Source organism: Pipistrellus kuhlii, unplaced genomic scaffold (genome assembly GCF_014108245.1).
Source record: "Pipistrellus kuhlii isolate mPipKuh1 unplaced genomic scaffold, mPipKuh1.p scaffold_m20_p_5, whole genome shotgun sequence".
NCBI lineage: Eukaryota > Metazoa > Chordata > Mammalia > Chiroptera > Vespertilionidae > Pipistrellus > Pipistrellus kuhlii.
Genome location: NW_023425551.1, coordinates 81,788,146 through 81,808,427, shown reverse-complemented (window position 1 = coordinate 81,808,427; position 20,282 = coordinate 81,788,146). Strand labels below are relative to the sequence as shown.

The window sequence follows — 20,282 nt, the reverse complement described above, 5'->3', positions numbered from 1 at the left end:
CCTGGGTTTCAAAGTCCATCCCGGGCAGAGTGGGGCCAGTCAGGCCCTGGCACACCGCTCCCGTTCTCTCCCTCCCACCGAGGCGCAGACCCCAGGGCAGCCGGCACAGCGCCCTCCTTCATGCCCGTCCACCAGCTCCTCTGAGGGTCCTCGGGCGGGGGCAGGCACCTGGCGCGGGGGCCGGAGCTTCGGGGGTGGGCCCGCGCCCGCACATCGCCCGCTCCTGCAGGGAGGCTGGTCCCTCTGCTCTGAGCCTCACTGGGCGTGGTGAGAACGGCGTGGAGTCCTGGGTGCAGAAACGATCCGTAAAGCAGGACGTGCTCCCCGCCTCGGAGGAGCAGCCCTCCTGTGACCGAGGCTGGGGTGCCGCCGGCCTTAGAGGAGGTGGGGGTGGGGTGGGGGATCTCTGAGCAGCTAAGCCAGGCTTGAAGGTGGCCGCAGGACGGGCATCAGCAGAGGTGGGACGGCCGGGTCCGTGGCTGGCAGATGGGAGGAGCCCTCCCAGGACCTTGGGCGGAGGGGGTGCCCTGCAGGGGGTGGAAGTGGGGCCACCTCCCCGGGTGGAGAGCTCGGCTCTGGTTACGGCGCCAGGCGCCTAAGCAGCCGAGGCCGAGCGCCTGGGACGAGTCAGTTTCATAAACACAGATGCCCAGGAGCAGGGAGCTACTGCCCGGGACACGGGTGCCACCAGGCGGGGAGGGTCCCGGCGACCCTCTGCAGGCGGCACGGTGCCCACTCAGGTCAAGGGCGCGCGCCTGGCCACGGCCCGGCGTCCGGGCTGCGACTGGCCGTCCAGGCAGGCCTGGCCCCGGCTGCGCTGGGCGTGTGGGGAGGCGGTCGTTGGGGCACTGGGTGGGGTGTATGTGACTGAGTACGTGTGAGTGAGTGTGTGTGTGTGACTGAGTGTGTGTGTGTGTGTGTGACTGAGTGTGTGTGACTGAGTGTGTGTGAATGTGAGTGTGTGTGTGTGAGTGAGTGTGTGTGAGTGTGTGTGTGTGAGAGCGTATGTGACTGAGTACGTGTGAGTGTGTGTGTGTGACTGAGTATGTGTGAATGTGAGTGTGTGTGTGTGTGACTGAGTGTGTGTGAATGTGTGTGTGAGTACGTGTGTGTGAGTGTGTGTGTGAGTGTGTGTGTGTGTGACTGAGTGTGTGTGAATGTGAGTGTGTGTGTGTGTGAGTGAGTGTGTGTGTGACTGTGTGTGTGTGACTGAGTGTGTGTGAATGTGAGTGTGTGTGTGTGTGTGTGACTGTGTGTGTGTGACAGTGTGTGTGACTGAGTGTGTGTGTGTGAGAGCGTATGTGACTGAGTACGTGTGTGTATGTGTATGACTGTGAGTGTGTGTGTGTGGTGACTGTGAGTGTGTGTGTGTGAGTGAGTGTGTGTGTGACTGTGTTTGTGAGTGAGAGTGTGTGTGACTGTGAGTGTGTGTGTGTGTGTGACTGTGTGTGTGTGACTGAGTGTGTGTGAGTGTGTGTGTGTGTGACTGTGTGTGACTAAGTGTGTGTGTGAATGTGAGTGTGTGTGTGTGAGTGAGTGTGTGTGTGTGTGTGTGTGACTGAGTGTGTGAGTGTGTGTGTGACTGAGTGTGTGTGACTGAGTGTGTGTGTGTGTGTGTGAGAGCGTATGTGACTGAGTACGTGTGTGACTGAGTGTGTGTGTGTGTGTGTGAGAGCGTATGTGACTGAGTACGTGTGTGTATGTGTATGACTGTGAGTGTGTGTGTGTGGTGACTGTGAGTGTGTGTGTGTGAGTGAGAGTGTGTGTGTGACTGTGTGAGTGAGAGTGTGTGTGACTGTGAGTGTGTGTGTGTGTGTGTGACTGTGTGTGTGTGACTGAGTGTGTGTGAGTGTGTGTGTGTGTGTGAGAGCGTATGTGACTGAGTACGTGTGTGTATGTGTATGACTGTGAGTGTGTGTGTGTGGTGACTGTGAGTGTGTGTGTGTGAGTGAGAGTGTGTGTGTGACTGTGTGAGTGAGAGTGTGTGTGACTGTGAGTGTGTGTGTGTGTGTGTGACTGTGTGTGTGTGACTGAGTGTGTGTGAGTGTGTGTGTGTGTGTGAGAGCGTATGTGACTGAGTACGTGTGTGTATGTGTATGACAGTGAGTGTGTGTGTGTGGTGACTGTGTGTGTGTGAGTGAGAGTGTGTGTGTGACTGTGAGTGAGAGTGTGTGTGACTGAGTGTGTGACTGTGTGTGTGTGTGACTGTGAGTGTGTGTGTGTGAGTGTGTGTGGTTGTGTGTGTGTGTGACTGTGTGTGCGTGTGTGTGACTGTGACTGTGAGTGTGTGTGTGTGTGTGAGTGGGGGGATCTGGGTGGGAGCGGCGTGCTAGGCGACCACAATGCTGCTCTCCGAACCTGGTCCACCTGGGACAGAAGTCCTGGTCTTGCCCTCCGAGGCTCCCCTTCATCAAACTTACCCATCTGGCCCTGACTGGTTTGGCTCAGTGGATAGAGCTTCGGTCTGCGGACTGAAAGGTCCCAGGTTCGATTCCAGTCAAGAGCATGTATGTTGGTTGCGGGCACATTCCCAGTAGGGGGTGTGCAGGAGGCAGCTGGTCGATGTTTCTCTCTCATCGATGTTTCTAACTCTATCCCTTTCCCTTCCTCTCTGTCAAAAATCAATAAGATATATTAAAAAAAATAAAATAAAATAAAAAAACAAAAAAAACCCCAAAAAACTTACCCATCTGGCCCTGGCTGGTTTGGCTCAGTGGATAGAGTGTCAGCCTGTGGACTGAAAGGTCCTGGGTTCGATTCTGGTCAAGGGCACATGCCTGGGTTGCGGGCTCGATCCTCAGTAGCGGACATGCAGGAGGCAGCCCATCAGTGATTCTCTTTCATCATTGATGTTTCTGTCTCTCCCTCTCCCTTCCTCTCCGAAATGAATAAAAATGTATTAAAAAAACACACACACACAACAAAAAAACCAGTCTGGTGTCCTCTGCTCTCGGCTCCCTGGACTGCCCATCTGATAAGGACTTTCTTGCTTCTAGTGAAAGGCTCATGCAACACCCCTCCGCCCACTCCACCCTCCCACTCCACCCCTGCCCACTCCACCCTGCCCCATAGCACCTTCCTGGGAAGCCCAGCCCCAGGGAGCCGGGAGGCTGGAGGGAGGAGGCCGGGCTGCGGAGGGACCTCTGGGCTCCCGGCCTGCTGCCCACGGCTGCCTTCTCTGCCTGCAGGCCGGTCAGGGTTGCCCTAGCACCAAGTGGGAAATAAAAAGACAAAGGTGCAAGGTGCCACCCCAGAGGCCCCTGGGAAGATGCAGACGCAGCCCGGGGCTCCCAGGCCATGCTGAGGCTGCTGGTCCGGCCGGGAGAATGGGGTGTGGGGTGTCCGAGCCCGAGGAACCACTGCCAGTCCCACTGCTGACCTTGTCCTGATGCCTGGGGAGCCCCACGGCTCCTCCGTCCCCCTCCTACACCCCCATTCCCTCCTACACCCCCATCCCCTCCTACACCCCCATCCCCTCTACACCCCCATCCCCTCCTACACCCCCATCCCCTCCTATACCCCCCCATCCCCTCCTACACCCCCATCCCCTCCTACACCTCCTCATCCCCTCCTACACCCCCATCCCCTCCTACACCCCCATCCCCTCCTACACCCCCCACCCCCTCCTACACCCCCATCCCCTCCTACACCCCTCATCTCCTCCTACACCCCATCCCCTCCTACACCCCCCATCCCCTCCTACACCCCCCATCCCCTCCTACACCCCATCCCCTCTACACCCCCATCCCCTCCTACACCCCCATCCCCTCCTACACCCCCATCCCCTCCTACACCCCACATCCCCTCCTACACCCCCACCCCCTCCTATACCCCCCATCCCCTCCTACACCCCCATCCCCTCCTACACCCCCCCATCCCCTCCTACAGGCCATGTCTGTCCCCTCTGGGCTCCCAACCTCATTTGAAATTCTCTCTGCCCAGTACCCCCCTTTCTAAGTGGCCTTTGCTCCGCCTGCCAAGTGCTCTCCAGACCCCTGGGCGCTGGGAGGGGCGTCAGAAGCCGCCACCCGGGCGGCCAGCCCGCGGCACCTGCTTTGCATGGCTTTCCCGCAGGCGGGGCCAGGCGGGCGTTCCCAGGGGAGGGGTCCGGCCTGGGGTGGGCCCCTCTGACAGGGACTCTGAGGAGGGGCCCCCACAGGCCTTGTGCGTGCCTCAGTGGGGCTGGGCGCTGCCCTGTGTGCCAGGACCCGGCCACGGCTCTCTCCCCTCCCCCGCCAAAGCCTCTCCCCCTAGATAAGGGCTTTGCTAAGAGACGGCCAGCTAATCTGATTCACGAAGGTCTGACAGGAAATTCTATGAATTATTCAAGGCTCTGCACACTGCCTGTTCGTTCACACCTTTGACGATTGGCCAGACCCTGACCTCTCCCTTCCGATGCCCACCAGTCCACAGCTGGTGCCGCCAGTTGGCACCAATGCATACTCCTTATGTCATTAACTTCTCTGAGTGTGTGACCGCCTTCCCAACAAGATCTGGACTCCCCGAGGCAGGGGCCTTATCTCGGCTTCTTACGTACTTCCCTCCGCAGCCGGTAAACAGTTAATGCTCTCCATTCGGGGTTCCTGTGCCGGCGCTGCGCCCGCCCGCCGGGGGCTGGGTGCCGGGGGCTGGGTGCCGGGGACATGGAGCAGCACAGACACGTCCTTGTCCTCACGCACCTCCATCCTGAGAGGTCGGGGTGACGGCAAATAGCACAACGCGCAGCGGGCCGGCCGGGCCGGTGGGTGGGCGGGGAACAGTGAGGGAGCGTGGGAAAGGGCAGTCCACAGTCTGGAAAGGGGGCGAGGGAGGGTGTCCAGGGGATGGGGGTTTGAGCCAAGGTCTGAGGAGGGGAGGGAGGGAGCCCCGAGGGCACCTGAGGGCCGAGGGTTCAGGAGGGAAGAGGCAGGGCCAGGTGCCCAGGAAGTTTTGTGGGGCCCGGTGGGGGTGGGGGTGAAGCAGAGGGGAGCGGGGAGAGGAGCAGGGGGAGGAGACGAAGTCCCAGAGGCGAGTTTGGTCTGTGCTCTAAGGTGAATGGTTCCAGAGTTCTGAGCAGGGGACTGCCCTGATCTGACTTACCTTTTGTTTTTTATTTTCCTAAATATATTTTTATTGATTTCAGAGGGGTGGGGAGAGAGAGAAACACCATGATGAGAGAATCACTGATTGCCTGCCTCCTGCAGGCTCCACATGGGGGATGGAGCCCCACAGCTCGGGAATCAAACCATGACCTCCTGGTTCATAGGTTCATAGGTCAACGCTCACCACTGAGCCACGCCGGCCAGGCTGGACATACCGGTAGTTTTTAAAGAGCTCCCTCAGCCCTGGCCCAGCAGCCGTGGGTCAGAGCGGCCTCGGATACACCAGGTTGCAGGTCCCATCCCGGTCAGGGCACGTTCAGGAATCAGCGATGAGTGCATGGGTGAGCGGAACAGCAGGTCTGTGTCTCCCTCCCGCCCCTCTGCTGAGTGTGGAGGGGCAGGGAAGGGGCTGGGGGAGACCAGGGAAGAGGCAGCTGAGAAACGCAGTGCGGGCTGGGGGGCCGACGGGCGGTGACAGGGATGAGTCGGGTTCCGCAGTGTCTTGTGGGGCCCTCGGGGCTCCCCGACAGCAGGTGTGAGGGGCGAGTGGAGAGGGGAGCCAGGACCGGCCCCGGTGTTCGGGCGGGAGGGGTGGCTGGGCCGGGAGGGCTTCAGGAGGAGCCCGTGTAGACAGCAGACACAGGAGCTCAGTTTGAACCTCAGGGGAGGCAGCGAGACCGCCGAGCTGGCCTCCGGGAGGAGGGTGGCGGAGGGGCGCAGGATCATCGGGGAGGGTAGGGGTGCTGAAGCCTGGGAGTGGCTGCAATGACCCGGGCGTGAGCAGGTGGAGGAGGGGACAGCGAGGACAGCCCCTGCTGGCGGCTGGGGCGGGAGGGAGGGGGACAGCCGCCCTCTCGCTGTGACGGCCACACCGTCCCCTGCCCCGCACCTGCTCCATCCGCCCGGCTGGCCTCGGAGCCAGTGGCCAGACGGTCCAGCATCTCCGTGTGCCTGCAAAATGCAAACAATAGCCAAGCCGGTGGAGAAAATGAACAGGCCATATGTGGAGACTGGGGAATAAATCCGCTGGCTGTTACCATGACCGCGGACCCCCTGCTGGTGATGCCGGAGGGGGACACGGTCCTGTCTTCAGGGAACTCGGTGTGGGCACAGGGAGTAGCTGCCACAGGATGACCTGCAGCTGTCTGTTTCGGCACTAATATACACAAAAGGTTACACCTCGCCTGTTCTGCATATTTAACTCCCAAACCCAGTTTTCTCATATGTAAAACGGTACTAATGACTAGCCCTGTGGGGAAGAGGGTGAGAATTCAGAAGAATTGTTAAGTGCCGAGATGCAGCCGGTCTCTGAAATATTGGGTTATCATCATTGCTTTAGTCTAGAGGTTAGGGTGGCTTAGAAAACTTTTAAATATAGGAATGGATGGATGGAAGGGTGGGTGGGTGAGTGGGTGGGTGGATGGATGGATGGATGGGTGAGTGGATGAATGAGTGGTGGGTGGATGGATGGATGGATGGGTGGTGGGTGGATGGGTGGGTAGTGGATGGATAGATGGGTGGATGGGTGGGTGGTAGGTGGATGGTGTTAGGCGGGTGGATGGAAGGGTGGATGAGTGGGTAGATGGATGGATTGGTGGGTGATAGGTAGATGACAGTAGGTGGGTGGTGGGTGGATGAGTTGTGGATGGATGGATGGATGGATGGTGGGTGGATGGATGTGTGGTGGATGGATGGATGTGTGGTGGGTAGGTAGGTGGATGGTGGGTGGGTGGATGGATGGATGGGTTGGTGGGTTGGATGGAGGGTGGGTGGATGAGTTGTGGATGGATGGGTGGTGGGTGGTGGGTGGGTGGATGGTGGGTGGGTGGATGGATGGATGGGTTGGTGGGTTGGATGGAGGGTGGGTGGATGAGTTGTGGGTGGATGGACGGGTGGGTGTTGGGTGGATGGATGTGTCGTGGGTGGATGGATAGATGTTCAAAGATTGAGAACCGATAGCAGGGTCGCCTAAGACCATTGGAAAACAGATATTTACATTACGATTCATAACAGAAGCAAAATTACAGTTATGAAGTAGCAACGAAAATAATGTTATGGTTATTTCATGTTGGGGGTCACCACCACATGTGGGGCTGTATTAAGGGCCGCGGCGTTAGGAAGGTTGAGAACCACTGGTCTAGTTGGTGTCTCATGAGCTTCTCTGTGCACCTGTCGCCAGTTCTCTTGGCCTGTTTCTTCCCCGTGTGTCTTTTTGACTCTGTCTTTCCTGTCTCTCTCCCTCCCTTACTCCGTCTCTCCCTCCCTTACTCCGTCTCTCCCTCCTTGCCCTGTCTCTCCCTCCCTTACTCTGTCTCTCCCTCCCTTACTCCGTCTCTCCCTCCCTTACTCCGTCTCTCCCTCCTTGCCCTGTCTCTCCCTCCCTTGCCCTGACTCCCCTTGCTCTGTTTCTCTAGCTGACTTGCTCTCTTGGTCCCTCTCCCCCCTCCACCACCCACTGCCCTTTCAGGTCTGTGCACAGGGGTCGGCTTGTGACAGGAGTTACGCCCACGTGTGTGACAGCCCAGGCTCCCGGGGGGGCGAGAGGGGGTACATCTCCGTGCTGTTCCTGGGGCTCCCCCATCTCCGCTCCAGGCGGCCTCCCTTTCACCAGGAAAGGGGAGACTGGCTGGGGAGGGCGGCCTGGCGCCGGTGTCCTGGGACCGCCCGCCGGAGGGCTGTGGGGCTGGGTATCCTCCGCTGACCACTGCCTTGTCCGCAGGCTGGTGGATGACCGCTGTGTGGTGGAGCCCGCGGCTGGGGACCTGGACAACCCCCCCAAGAAGTTCCGAGGTAAGACCTCCCTCCTCCCCCCGCGAGCTCCCCCCGGCTGTGAGTCCTGGGCCTGGGCCAGAGTCTCAGCCGTTCGGCCCGGAGGCCGCGGGTCAGACAGGGCCGAGTCCTGGGCCTGGGACGATTCTCTCACCCATTCGGCCCGGAGGCCGTGGGTCAGACAGGGCCGCCTGGAGCCTCCCCTGCCCAGTGCAGAGCCCCGGCTCAGACCTTCGTCCCGCGGCCCGGGGCCACGCCCCCCTCGGCACTCCGGCTCCTGGCCCCGCTCCCCCCGGCTCCCCACCGGCCACAGGGCTTTCTTTGTCCGCTGGGCGCTTTGGGGGGCTGGGCAGGAAGAGAATTCCCGGGCGGCAGGAGGCCAGGGCGAGAGCCCTCCTCTGTGTCTCTCCTCGCTTTGGACCTGACGGGCTCCAGCCCCCCGGCCGGCTGTGTCCTCAGCCCTGTTTCCCGGAGACTCCTGCCCCCGGAGCTGGGGGACCCGTCCCGGCTCCGCTGAGCCACCCCGGCCGGGCCTTCCCTCCCGCCTCCGGTCGCGGTCGTGGTCCTGTCGGAGGCTCCTGGGCTCCGCCCTGGCGGCTGCAGGGAAGGGAGATCCCAGCCGTCACCGCGCCAGCCCAGCCGGGGAAGGTGTTACTGTGATCACCTGTGAGGCTGAGCCAGCCAGACGGCTCCCGGCTCCTGGCTCCCAGCTCTGGCTCCCAGCTCCTGGGCGGGGCGGGCGGGCGCAGGCAGGAACATGCCTGGCCGGGCCCTGCCCTCTGCTGCCCACGAGTGGCTCCTCCCGGGATGAGCTCAGTTGTCCCCAAGAGGGTGCTGGGAGAGGGTGCTGGGAGAGGGGTGCTGGGAGAGGGTGCTGGGAGAGGGGTGCTGGGAGAGGGTGCTGGGAGAGGGTGCTGGGAGAGGGTGCGGGGAGAGGGTGCTGGGAGAGGGTGCTGGGAGAGGGGTGCTGGGAGAGGGTGCTGGGAGAGGGGTGCTGGGAGAGGGTGCTGGGAGAGGGTGCTGGGAGAGGGTGCTGGGAGAGGGTGCTGGGAGGGGAGCGGGGAGAGGGTGCTGGGAGAGGGTGCTGGGAGAGGGTGCGGGGAGAGGCTGCTGGGAGAGGGGTGCTGGGAGAGGGTGCTGGGAGAGGGTGCTGGGAGAGGGTGCGGGGAGAGGGTGCGGGGAGAGGGTGCGGGGAGAGGCTGCTGGGAGAGGGTGCTGGGAGGGGAGCGGGTTAAGGTGACCCTGTGGCAGCCTTGCCTGCTGCCTTGTCCTCGCCCACCATTGGAGCCAGAGAAGAGGGGGTTCCCCCAGCCCCAGAGGGCGGGTCCCCGTGTCTGCTGTTGAGCTCCTGCTTCCGTCACAGGCCTGAGTGGAGCTTTGCTTGGGAGTCTAGGGGACACTTCTGTGTCTGGGAGCGGCCTGTGGCCCTGGCCTTTCCTCACACCTCAGACCCTCTCGCTCCTGCCCGTCCCTGGGGCTGGCAACCCCTTCCTTCTGGCAGCACCGGCTCCGGCGGCCCCTCCCAGGCCGCAGCCACGCCCCACCCGCACCTTCGCACCTGCTGTTCCCTCCACCCCCAGGTCCTTCCCGGTGTCCACACGCTCACACTCCCCGTGGCCTGGGGTCATGACCTCCCTGCACTCTCCCTCCCTGCTTTCCTTTCTCCAAAGCGTGCATCTGACCTACTGCTGCACGTGTCCAGTTACTCATGCACCAGCCACCCCTGCCCCTGCCCTGCCCCTGCCCCCCCCCCCGCCCCGCCCCTGTCCCCGTCCCCGCCCCTGCCCCAGCCCCCACCCCTGTTCTGGGTCGCCCCACCCAAGTCCCCGGTTAAGCCCGGCCTCCAGGGCCCTGGGCCCGGGTTCTGGGGACCTTGGGGGTCGGTGCAGCCTCCTGCGTGCGGTGCAGCTCTGAGCTCGCCTGCCCTGGGCCCTGGGTGCTGAGTGGGGAGGGGAAGGAAGGCGGTGGCTCCTCGGCCCGAATCAGGAGGGCTCTGAAGGCGCTGCAGGAGGGCGGAGGGTTTTGGCACCGGCTGGCAGAGCTGAGCGGAGAGGGGGTGAGGGCCAGGGTGGCTGTGCGGGCAGAGGGCCCGGAGGGAGAGGAGTGCGCAGTCTGTGCTGGGACGGGCACTGGCAGTGGGTGTGGCAGAGAGTTCAGTGGACAGAGTTTGGGGCCACTTAGCAGAACAGATGCTCCTTTGACTCGCTGCCCTCCTCCCCCCACTCCTTCCTGCTCCTCCCTCCTCCTTCCCCTTTCCCCCCAGCCTGTGCGCAGGCCCATCCCTGGGTCCTGGGCTGCGGGCTGCCGCCTCTGTCCCCCGCCAGCTCCCACCCTCTGCCCCCCCCCAGCTCCCACCCTCTGCCCCCCGCCAGCTCCCACCCTCTGCCCCCCCCAGCTCCCGCCCTCTGCCCCCCCAGCTCCCGCCCTCTGCCCCCCCCAGCTCCCGCCCTCTGCCCCCCCCGTTCCCACCCTCTGCCCCCCCAGCTCCCACCCTCTGCCCCCCCCAGCTCCCGCCCTCTGACCCCCCCGTTCCCACCCTCTGCCCCCCCAGCTCCCACCCTCTGCCCCCCGCCAGCTCCCACCCTCTGCCCCCCGCCAGCTCCCACCCTCTGCCCCCCGCCAGCTCCCACCCTCTGCCCCCCGCCAGCTCCCACCCTCTGCCCCCTGCCAGCTCCCACCCTCTGCCCCCCGCCAGCTCCCACCCTCTGCCCCCCCAGCTCCCACCCTCTGCCCCCCGCCAGCTCCCACCCTCTGCCCCCCCAGCTCCCCCCCTCTGCCCCCCCCAGCTCCCACCCTCTGCCCCCCCGCCAGCTCCCACCCTCTGTCCTCTGCCAGCTCCCACCCTCTGCGCCCTGCCAGCTCCCCAGATGGAACAGGGGCCTCATCCTCCACCCGCTGCGCCGTTTGTGGGCTTCGCTAGCCATCTTCAGAGCCTGCCTGCCCCAGCACGTCCTGCGGATTCTTTCCAGAGGCTGCGGGCCCTGGGCGCCGGGCTGCTGCTGCCCAGCGTGCAGATTGCCGTGCCCCCGCTGTGCTCCAGGTCTGGGGTTGTGGCCGCTCCCGCCCGAGCCCTTTCTCTCCTCCTCCTGCAGCTGGGCCCCTGACCTGCACCCCTGCCTCCCGCCTGGGGAAGCTCGGAGCTCACGCCCAGCTGCAGGGAGCCCGGAAAGGGTGGGGGCCTGACCCTCCGGCTCTGCTGGGCCAGGTGCTGGGGAGGGTGATGAGGTGCTGGCGGGCGGGGTTCCTCCACCCCCGCCCCATGCCTCCGCTCTGCCTTCCATTTTCCAAGCTCAGTTTATGGTTATTGTCATTATTAAGACATCAGCTCTACACCCATGTACCTATGCTGTGCTCTACCAGATCTTTCACCATTGATCTCAGGTCTTCTCGTCTTTAAAGGGAAGCCCCCAGTCTCTCCCTTCCCCTCCCCCCTGCCCCCCATTGGGCAAGCGCTCCCAGAACACGCAGGGACTGGCGTGGGCCTCGGGCCTGCATCCCGCCGCGGACACCTGTGCTGCCCCAGGCGTGAGGCGGGGAGTGACACGGGGACTGCGCCCGCTTTCCCCGCCGTTAAAGGTCTCCCCGCACCTGCTCCTCCGGCTACGCTGTTCAAGAGCCGTCCGTGAGGAGCCGGGGCTCCGGCTGCCTGTGCCATTCTGTGCCATTCTGTGTCATTCTGTGTTATCCTGTGTCATTCTGTGTCATTCCGTGTCATTTTGTGTCATTCTGTGTCATTTTGTGCATTTCGTGTCGTTCTGTGTCATTTCATGTCATTCTGTGTCATTCTGTGCCATTCCGTGTCATTCTGTGTCATTCTGTGTCATTCTGTGTCGTTCTGTGTCATTCTGTGTCATTCTGTGCCATTCTGTGTCGTTCTGTGTCATTCTGTGTCATTCTGTGTCATTTCGTGTCATTCTGTGTCGTTCTGTGTCGTTCTGTGTCATTCTGTGTCATCCCGTGTCATCCTGTGTCATTCCGTGTCATTCCGTGTCATTTCATGTCATTCTGTGTCATTCCATGCCATTCCGTGTCATTCTGTATCATTCTGTGCCATTGTGTCATTCTGTGCCGTTCTGTGTCATTCTGTGCCATTCCGTGTCATTCTGTATCATTTCGTGTCATTCTGTGCCATTCTGTGTCATTCTGTGCCATTCCGTGTCATTCTGTGTCATTCTGTGTCGTTCTGTGTCGTTCTGTGCCATTCCGTGTCATTCTGTGTCGTTCTGTGTCGTTCTGTGTCGTTCTGTGCCATTCTGTGCCATTCAGTGTCATTCTGTCATTCTGTGTCATTCTGTGTCGTTCTGTGTCGTTCTGTGCCATTCCGTGTCATTCTGTGTCATCCCGTGCCATTCTGTGTCATTCCGTGTCATTCCGTGTCGTTCTGTGTCATTCTGTGCCATTCCGTGTCATTCTGTGTCATTCTGTGCCATTCTGTGTCATTCTGTGTCATTCTGTGTTGTTCTGTGTCATTCTGTGCCATTCCGTGTCATTCTGTGTCATTCTGTGCCATTCTGTGTCATTCTGTGTCGTTCTGTGTCATTCTGTGCCATTCCGTGTCATTCTGTGTCATTCTGTGCCATTCTGTGTCATTCTGTGTCATTCTGTGTCGTTCTGTGTCATTCTGTGCCATTCCGTGTCATTCCGTGTCATTCTGTGCCATTCTGTGTCATTCTGTGTCATTCTGTGTCGTTCTGTGTCATTCTGTGCCATTCCGTGTCATTCTGTGTCATTCTGTGTCATTCTGTGCCATTCTGTGTCATTCTGTGTCATTCTGTGTCATTCTGTGCCATTCCGTGTCATTCTGTGTCATTCCGTGTCATTCTGTGTCATTCTGTGCCATTTCGTGTCATTCCGTGTCATTCTGTGTCATTCTGTGCCATTCTGTGTCATTCTGTGTGACAATGCTCCGCGGGGAGCCGGCCGCCAGCGCGCGGGTTCCTGCTGCCGGCCACTCAGCTCGCTCCCAGCGTGGTCGCGGCCAGCGCTGCTCGGCCAGCCAGGCCTCTGGGTCCTGTGGGGAAGGCCCTGCTGCCCTCCTGGGGCTGTGCCTGTCACCCCTCGCCCTGCGCACCCCCCTCACCCCACTGCCCGTGGGTGCTCTCGCCATTCAGAACTTTGTTCTTAATGTTTTTCTCTGTATAAAAGTAACACAGTCCAGCCAGCTTGTTGGTTGAGTGTCGACCTATGAACCAGGAGGTCACAGGCTGGATTCCCAGCCCAGGCACATGCCCGGGTCACCAGCTCGGTCCCTTAGGGAGCTGGTGAAATCAATAAAAACACATTAAAAAAAAAGCATTACAGAGAAGAGCTCCAGGATGAATGGAGCTGTGCCCCACCATCCTCACTCGCCTCGCTGCCCCCCCCCCCCCAGCCCCCTCCGGGGACAGCCTCGTTAGAAACCCTGGGAGTCATTTATTGGTCCAGGTCAGACCTCAGAGCATCGGGCAAGACACACAGAGAGCCTCCCTCCCACCACTGTCCCTGCAGGCCCCGTGTCCTTCATGCAAATACAGACATGTTCACATGACCACTTTCTTTACACAGAGGTGGCGTCCTGTGTACCCTGTGCTATGCTTTGCTGTTTTCACTTCATACACATTACTGTGGATCCTACTGGAGATCCCGATCCCATCCTCACCCCGCTCCTACTCCCACCTCGGCTCCCACCATTCTACTTTTCATCTCCATGAAATAAAAAACACACATATTTTATTGATTTTTTACAGAGAGAAAGAGAGAGGAATAGAGAGTTAGAAACATCGATGAGAGAGAATCATTGATCAGCTGCCTCCGGCACACCCCCTACTGGAGATGTGCCTGCAACCAAGGTACATGCCCTTGACTGGAATCGAACCTGGGACCTTTCAGTCTGCAAGCCAATGCTTATCCACTGAGCCAAACAAGTTTTGGCTCATCTCCATGAAATTAAAAAAAAAAAATGGTTTTATTGACTTCAGAGAGGAAGGAAGAGGGGGTGAGAAAGAGATAGAAACATCAGTGATGAGAAGGAATCACTGATCGGCTGCCTCCTACATGCCCCACACTGGGGATCGAGCCCACAACCCAAGCCCTGACCGGGAATCGGACCTTGACCTCCTGGTTCACAGGTCGATGCTAAGCCACGGGCCAGGCCGGCCGGCTGACTGTGCTGAGCACCTCCTGTCACACGCAGGCGGCGTGTCCTCCGTGGCAGGGCGTCACCGCACGGGGGCGTGCACCGGCCGCAGCCGCGTCTGGTCCCACCTCCCAGCCCACGGCATTGGTGCTGGTGCCATGGACCGGTCCGCAGAGGGACGCTGGGCTGTTGCTGATCTTTTCAGTCCTCACCTGACGATCTGTTCTTACGGACTTTAGAGAGAGAGGAGGGGGAGAGACATGTCGATGAGAGAGAAACATTCATCAGTTGCCTCCCGTTCGGGCCCAGCAACCTTTTGTTGTTTGGAGTGGACAGCGCCCCACCCACTGAGCCACCCTGTTGGTGGCTGGGCCTGTTGCTGCTGGGTACCATTCCTGTCAGTGCTGCAGGGAGGGCCCCTGCCCCCGTCATTTGTGCAGATGTAGGGGTGCTCTTAGGGTGAAGCGGGCGGTGAGTGTGGAGTGCACGGTGGGGCAGGCTGGGCTGCTGAGCTGGATTAGATGTAATTCTGTGTGTGTACAGCTGCCCACTCGGGTTGCGGGATCGCTCAGTTCGCGGCCTGGGCAGCGCAGCAGGAGGAAGCAGTCCCTGAGCTCCTGCCGCTCCTCCCACATCTCTGCCTGCTGCCTGTTCCAGAATTTACCCCCCCCCCCCCCCCCCCCGGCTCTGCCCGCCCTCCCCGCGGCGTCCTGCGCTGCTGTCGCTTCTCCTCACCGCCTGGACCTGCGCCCACAGCCTCCTGCCCTCGTGGGGCTGCGCGCACCTCCCTCACCGCGGGCACACGCCGGTGCAGCGCAGACGCAGGCGTTTCCACTCTCTCTGGGACCCGGAGCCCGGGTGTCCTTAGGCCGAATCTAAACGGTGGGAAAACTAAAGCCGCTGTTCGCACGGTTTGTACAGAACCCGGACTTGTGAGCGAGAGCTGTGTTCCCAGGCGATGCGTGCTTTTCCCTCTTCTCTACAGTGACCCGTTTGGGGAGTGTGTGTGTGTGTGTGTGTGTGTGTGTGAGTGTGTGTGTGTGTGTGTGTGTGTTTGTGTGAGTGTGTGTGTGAATGTGTGAGTGTGTGAGTGTGTGTGAGTGTGTGTGAGTGTTTGTGTGAGTGTGTGTGTGAGTGTGAGTGTGTGTGTTTGTGTGTGTGTGTGTGAATTTGTCTATGTGAGTGTGAGTGTGAGTGTGTGTGAGTGTGTGTGTGTGTGTGAGTGTGTGTGTTTGTGTGAGTGTGTGTGAATGTGTGAGTGTGTGTGTTTGTGTGTGAGTGTGTGTGTGTGAGTGTGTGTGAGTGTTTGTGTGAGTGTGTGTGTGAGTGTGTGTGTTTGTGTGTGTGTGTGAATTTGTCTATGTGAGTGTGAGTGTGAGTGTGTGTGTGAGTGTGTGTGAGTGTGTGTGTGTCTCTGTGTGAGTTGTGTGTTAGACTGTGTGAGTGTGTGTGAGTGTGAGTGTGTGTATGTGAGTCTGTGTTTGTGTGTGTGAGTGTGAGTGTGTGTGTCTCTGTGTGAGTTGTGTGTGTGTTAGTCTGTGTGTATGTGAGTGTGTGTGTGAGTGTGTGTGTGTGTGTGAGTCTGTGTGTGTGAGTGTGTGTGCGAGTCTCTGTGAGTTGTGTGTCTGTGTTAGTCTGTGTGAGTGTGTGTGTGTGTTAGTCTGTATGTGTGTGTGAGTGTGAGTGTGTGTGTGAGTGAGTCTGTGAGTGTGAGTGTGTGTGTCTCTGTGTGAGTTGTGTGTGTGTGTTAGTCTGTGTGTATGTGAGTCTGTGTGTGAGTGAGTGTGTACAGTTGCCTTTAGAATGCACCTCCCAGGCCTCACGCAGAGCGCCACGGTCTGTGGGCCCGGAGTCCCCGGTGACGTAGCAGCAGCAGCGGTTCGGAGTGTCCCGCACACGGGGTTAGTCTGAGGGAAGGACGGCTGATTCCTTAGTCAGCGGAGACCTTGTGGTCCGGGCCCCTCACCCACAGGTACCGCCCCCCCCACAGTGCTTCCCGTGGGGGCCCCTGCACCGCACTGCCCTGGCCCTGAGGCCGCCCTCCTCCGCCCGCGGTTTGGCGGGAAGGAGGTCGGGCTCCCTGGGGCTCTGACGGCGCTGCCTCCGGGCAGAGAGCTCGGCCAGGAAGACGGAGGGAGCCTGGCAGACATGGCAGGGCTCTGCACTGCTGGTTCGCAGGCACTGCGGGCTGTGGGGCTCCGAGGGCGGGTCCGAGAGAGAGGAAGACGACTTCGCGGGCTAGTGAGGCCCCAGAAAAGCTGGAGAGGAGTCGGACACACACACACACACACACACACACACACACACACACGCTCCGGCCTCATCCGTGGCCTGGGGTCCCCTCGAGATGTGTTTGTTCCCTCAGACACAGCTCTGAGCCCTCTAACGGGGCCCTGTCGTCCTCGACAGAATCGGGCAGAGTAGATCGCAAGGGTAGCTAGTGTTTCATTAACTGTTCTGTTCTCCTTAAAATATATTCAGTGAGTTTTAACACTTGTTGGTTGAAACCTTTTTATTTCTAGAAATTCCACTTGGTTCTTTTTCATTCAGCTGTGTCACTTAAAAACATTAAAAAAAAATTGTATTTAGAGAGGGGAGAGGAGGGGAGGGGAGAGGAGGGAGGGAGGGAGGGAGAGAAATATCGAAGGGTTGCCGCTCACAGGTGCCCGGCCACACCCTGACTGAAACCTGGGCATGTGCCTGCCCCGGAATCAAACCCGGCTGTGGCCGTGTGAGGGCCTGTTCTCTGCAGGCCCTCGCCCATGACTTAAGCAGAGCGGCACCCTGGCTCAGAGGGTGCCTGTCCGGAGCGTCCTAGCTTTGGTCCCGGTGTCCGTGGTGTGTCCTCCCCTGTGGCTCCTGGGAGTGCGCTGGCCCTGCATTAGCAGAACTGGCCCGAGTGGTGGCAGAGCAGGAGGGAGCACACCCGCCTGGGCGCCACGCCCTGCTCCGGGGAGGGGTGTGCACCCCCCAGGGGGCGCTGCAGGGCTGGCTGCCGGCAGGGCCTGTTCTGAGGGGCTGGGCTCGGATTCCCGCCATCGCCCGGAAGCGGCCCTGACGAAGGACGTCATTCCGGTGTCGGCACATTCTGCATCTCCCTGGTGCCCTCGCTCTGTCCGCTGGAGGGTCTGCGCCGTCTCAGGGCGTTAAGCCTTCAGTAACGCCCTGTGGGAGTTCAGTTGCTGCGTTTCTGCTTGGGTGGCTGCGTGGTGGGGTATGACCACGCTCAGCCCTGGCCCGGAGCCTGCACTCGCCGGAGGCCGGAGTCCCGGTGCCGGCGGCCTGCCTGCACCGGGAGCAGGGAGCCGGCTGTGGACACCAAGGAGCTCGCTGGCCCAGGCCCGGGGCCCTGGCCTCGCTGCCGCTCTGGCTCCGGGCTCCCGGCTCTCGGGCCCGATCGCCCTCCTGCTCAGCTCGCAGGCCTGCCGTGTGCCTGGTCTCACCGCCTCCGCTTTCTCCCTCTGCCACCACGCCTCCTTCTTCCAGGCTGAACCCAAGCCCCTCGTCTTACCGGAGGGGGCTGTTCGGGATCCACGTGTCCCGTGGCAGGCAGTCCGGCCCCTGAGCCCGGTTTGGGGGCCGGGGACACAGCGTGAGCCCCACGCGGCCCTGCCCGCCGAGCTGTGAGGGCCGCGGAGGCGAGCCAGCAGCCTGGCGCCGCGGCCCTGCAATGTTAGGAAGGGGAATCCGAAAGCAGTGTAACCGACCCACGTCCGTATTTACACAGTACGCAGCGTGTGTGTGTGTGTGTGTGTGTGGGGGGGGGGGGACCGGGTCTGAGAGAGCTGGAGCTGGTGATGACACCAGTATCATGCTCTGTGACAAAAAGAGAAATGAAAGCAGCATATGACACAGCCTCTCCCCCCTTTCTTCCCCTTCTCTAATGTAAGTGTGTGTGTGAGCGTGTGTGTGTGTGTGTGTGTGTGTGTGTGAGCGTGTGTGTGTGTGAGCGTGTGTGTGAGAGCGTGTGTGTGTGTGTGTGTGTGTGTGTGTGTGAGAGAGAGATAAATGGGACAATACGCGCTGTGAAAGTACACGTTGGGCCCAGGGGAGCAGCCAGGCCGGCCCCGGAGGCAGGAGCTCAGGCACCAGGCGCCCGGCGGGGCCGTGAGGGACGCCTTTTCTGAGAGCAAAAACCTCCCGGGGAGTTTGAGCAGCACAGAGGACAGTGTCCCGGTGTCCACCGGACCGGCCCCCGGAGAACTCAGCGCTTCCTGACCCAAGCAGGCGTCCTGCGCCCTCGGCCCGGGCGGCCACGCTGTCCTCCCCTCCCCCACGCGGGCGGCCGGTGGGCGCGGGGCAGGCCTGTGCCCTCGGCCCCGGGCGGCCACGCTGTCCTCCCGCACGCGGGCGGCCGGTGGGCGCGGGGCAGGCCTGTGCCCTCGGCCCCGGGCGGCCACGCTGTCCTCCCCCACGCGGGCGGCCGGCAGGCGCGGGGCAGGCTGTGCTGCGGGGCCTGCGTCTGTCCTGCCTCTGAGTGCCACTGTGACCTCCATCCAAACTGCCCCCCATTTCCAAACTCCCCTGGAGTGACCCCGCTTCCCGACTCCTGTGGGGAGCCGTGGCTCTGCCCGGGCAGGGGGTCCCTGCAGGCCTGGGAGCCCCTCAGCCTGAAGAGGCCGGACTCCTGGAGGGGGCTGCCGGCTGCTTGGGGCCGAGCAGAAGCCCACACAGACGCGCTCTCCTGACAAACGGTGCCCGGTGGCCGGCAGGGCGGCCCTGCTCCACTGCCCGTGCAGTGCCCCCCTCCCGTCAGGACGTCCTGTCTCCTCCGGACTTGGCCTCACTGGTTTCCCGATGGCCCCGGCCTCCGCCTGCTCCGCTCCGGCTAGTTTCACTTTTAGTTCCCTGGGCTGGACGGCCGGCGTTCCCCAGGGCAGGGCCGTGGCCTCCTTAGGGGAGGTGAGGGGCTGAAGGAGAGGCCCCCTTCCTGGGCCCGGCACTGTCTTTCCGGCATGTTCCATGCTCCCGGGGCGCGAGGCGGCTCTCAGAGGCCGTGAGCCCACCGGCCCAGGGTGCGAGTCCCTCACCGGCAGCCCCTGCTCTGGTCCGAGAGGCCCGGCCTCCGGTGCCAGCATCTCACCAGGACTCGACTGCCCTTTCCATCCCTTCTCCCCTCCCCCTGCCACACCCAGAACAGGGCTTCCAGCTCACCCCTCCTGTACACACAGAAGGCTGACACCTCCCGGAGTCTGGGCTTAGGAAACCCATGCGTGTCTGTGTGCTTCCCCTCATACAAATCGTTACAGTGGTTCTGTCCCTGGGATTTGGGACAGAGCAGGTGTGCGCTGTGTGTGTGCACTGTTAGATCAGGTTTCCTCTGATGGAGAACTCCCGAGGGGAGCAAGGGGCCTCGCTCACACAGGCGGGGAGTGCGGGAGGGGGAGGTTTCAGGGGAAGGGGGCCTCGGCCTGGCCCCACTGGGATGGGGAGTGACCGTCGCAGTCTCCGGAGGCCGCTGTCCCGACCGGAGGATGCAGCCTCTCAGCCCTCGGTGGGTGGAGGGAGGGCGCGGGCTGGGGTTTGGCGGGGGAGGCCCTGAGCCCCCAGCGAGCGTGTCCTTCCCGCCCCGCAGACTGCCTCTTCAAGGTGTGCCCCATGAACCGCTACTCCGCCCAGAAGCAGTACTGGAAGGCCAAGCAGACCAAGCAGGACAAGGAGAAGATCTCCGACGTGGTGCTGCTGCAGAAGCTGCAGGTGAGCGTGCCGGCGTGCACTGTGCGCGCAGGTGTGCACCTGTGTACAGGATGCACTATGTGCGTGCAGGTGTGCACTGTTTGTGTGTGCAGACGTGCACTGTGCACCTGTGTACAGGCTGCACTATGTGCGCGCAGGTGTGCACCTGTGTACAGGCTGCACTATGTGCATGCAGGTGTGCACTGTGTGTGTGTGCAGGCGTGCACTGTGCGCGCAGGTGTGCACCTGTGTACAGGCTGCACTATGTGCATGCAGGTGTGCACTGTGTGTGTGTGCAGGCGTGCACTGTGCGCGCAGGTATGCACCTGTGTACAGGCTGCACTATGTGCATGCAGGTGTGCACTGTGCACGCAGGTGTGCACCTGTGTACAGGCTGCACTATGTGCATGCAGGTGTGCACCATGTGTGTGTGCGCAGGCGTGCACTTTGTGTATGTGCAGGCATGCACTGTGTGTGTGCAGGCGTGCACCATGTGTGTGCCGGTGTGCACTCGGTGTACGTGCAGGCATGCACTTTGTGTGTGCGGGTGTGCACCCTCTGTACAAGTTGCACTGTGTGCGTGCAGATTGCACTGTGTGTGCGTCAGCCCGCAGGGCCACTGCTCGCCAGAGCCCGTGGCC

General features: G+C 61.3%; 1 protein-coding gene across 1 annotated transcript in view; it reads left to right on the top strand.

Moving 5' to 3' along the window:
- Positions 1-20,282, top strand: part of ITPR3 (inositol 1,4,5-trisphosphate receptor type 3) — a 70,992-nt gene that overhangs the window by 8,976 nt on the left and 41,734 nt on the right. The window contains exons 2-3 of the mRNA XM_036414609.2: positions 7,801-7,871; positions 19,541-19,662. Of these exons, the coding sequence (XP_036270502.1) occupies positions 7,801-7,871; positions 19,541-19,662 (193 nt within the window). The remainder of the gene's footprint in view (positions 1-7,800; positions 7,872-19,540; positions 19,663-20,282) is intronic.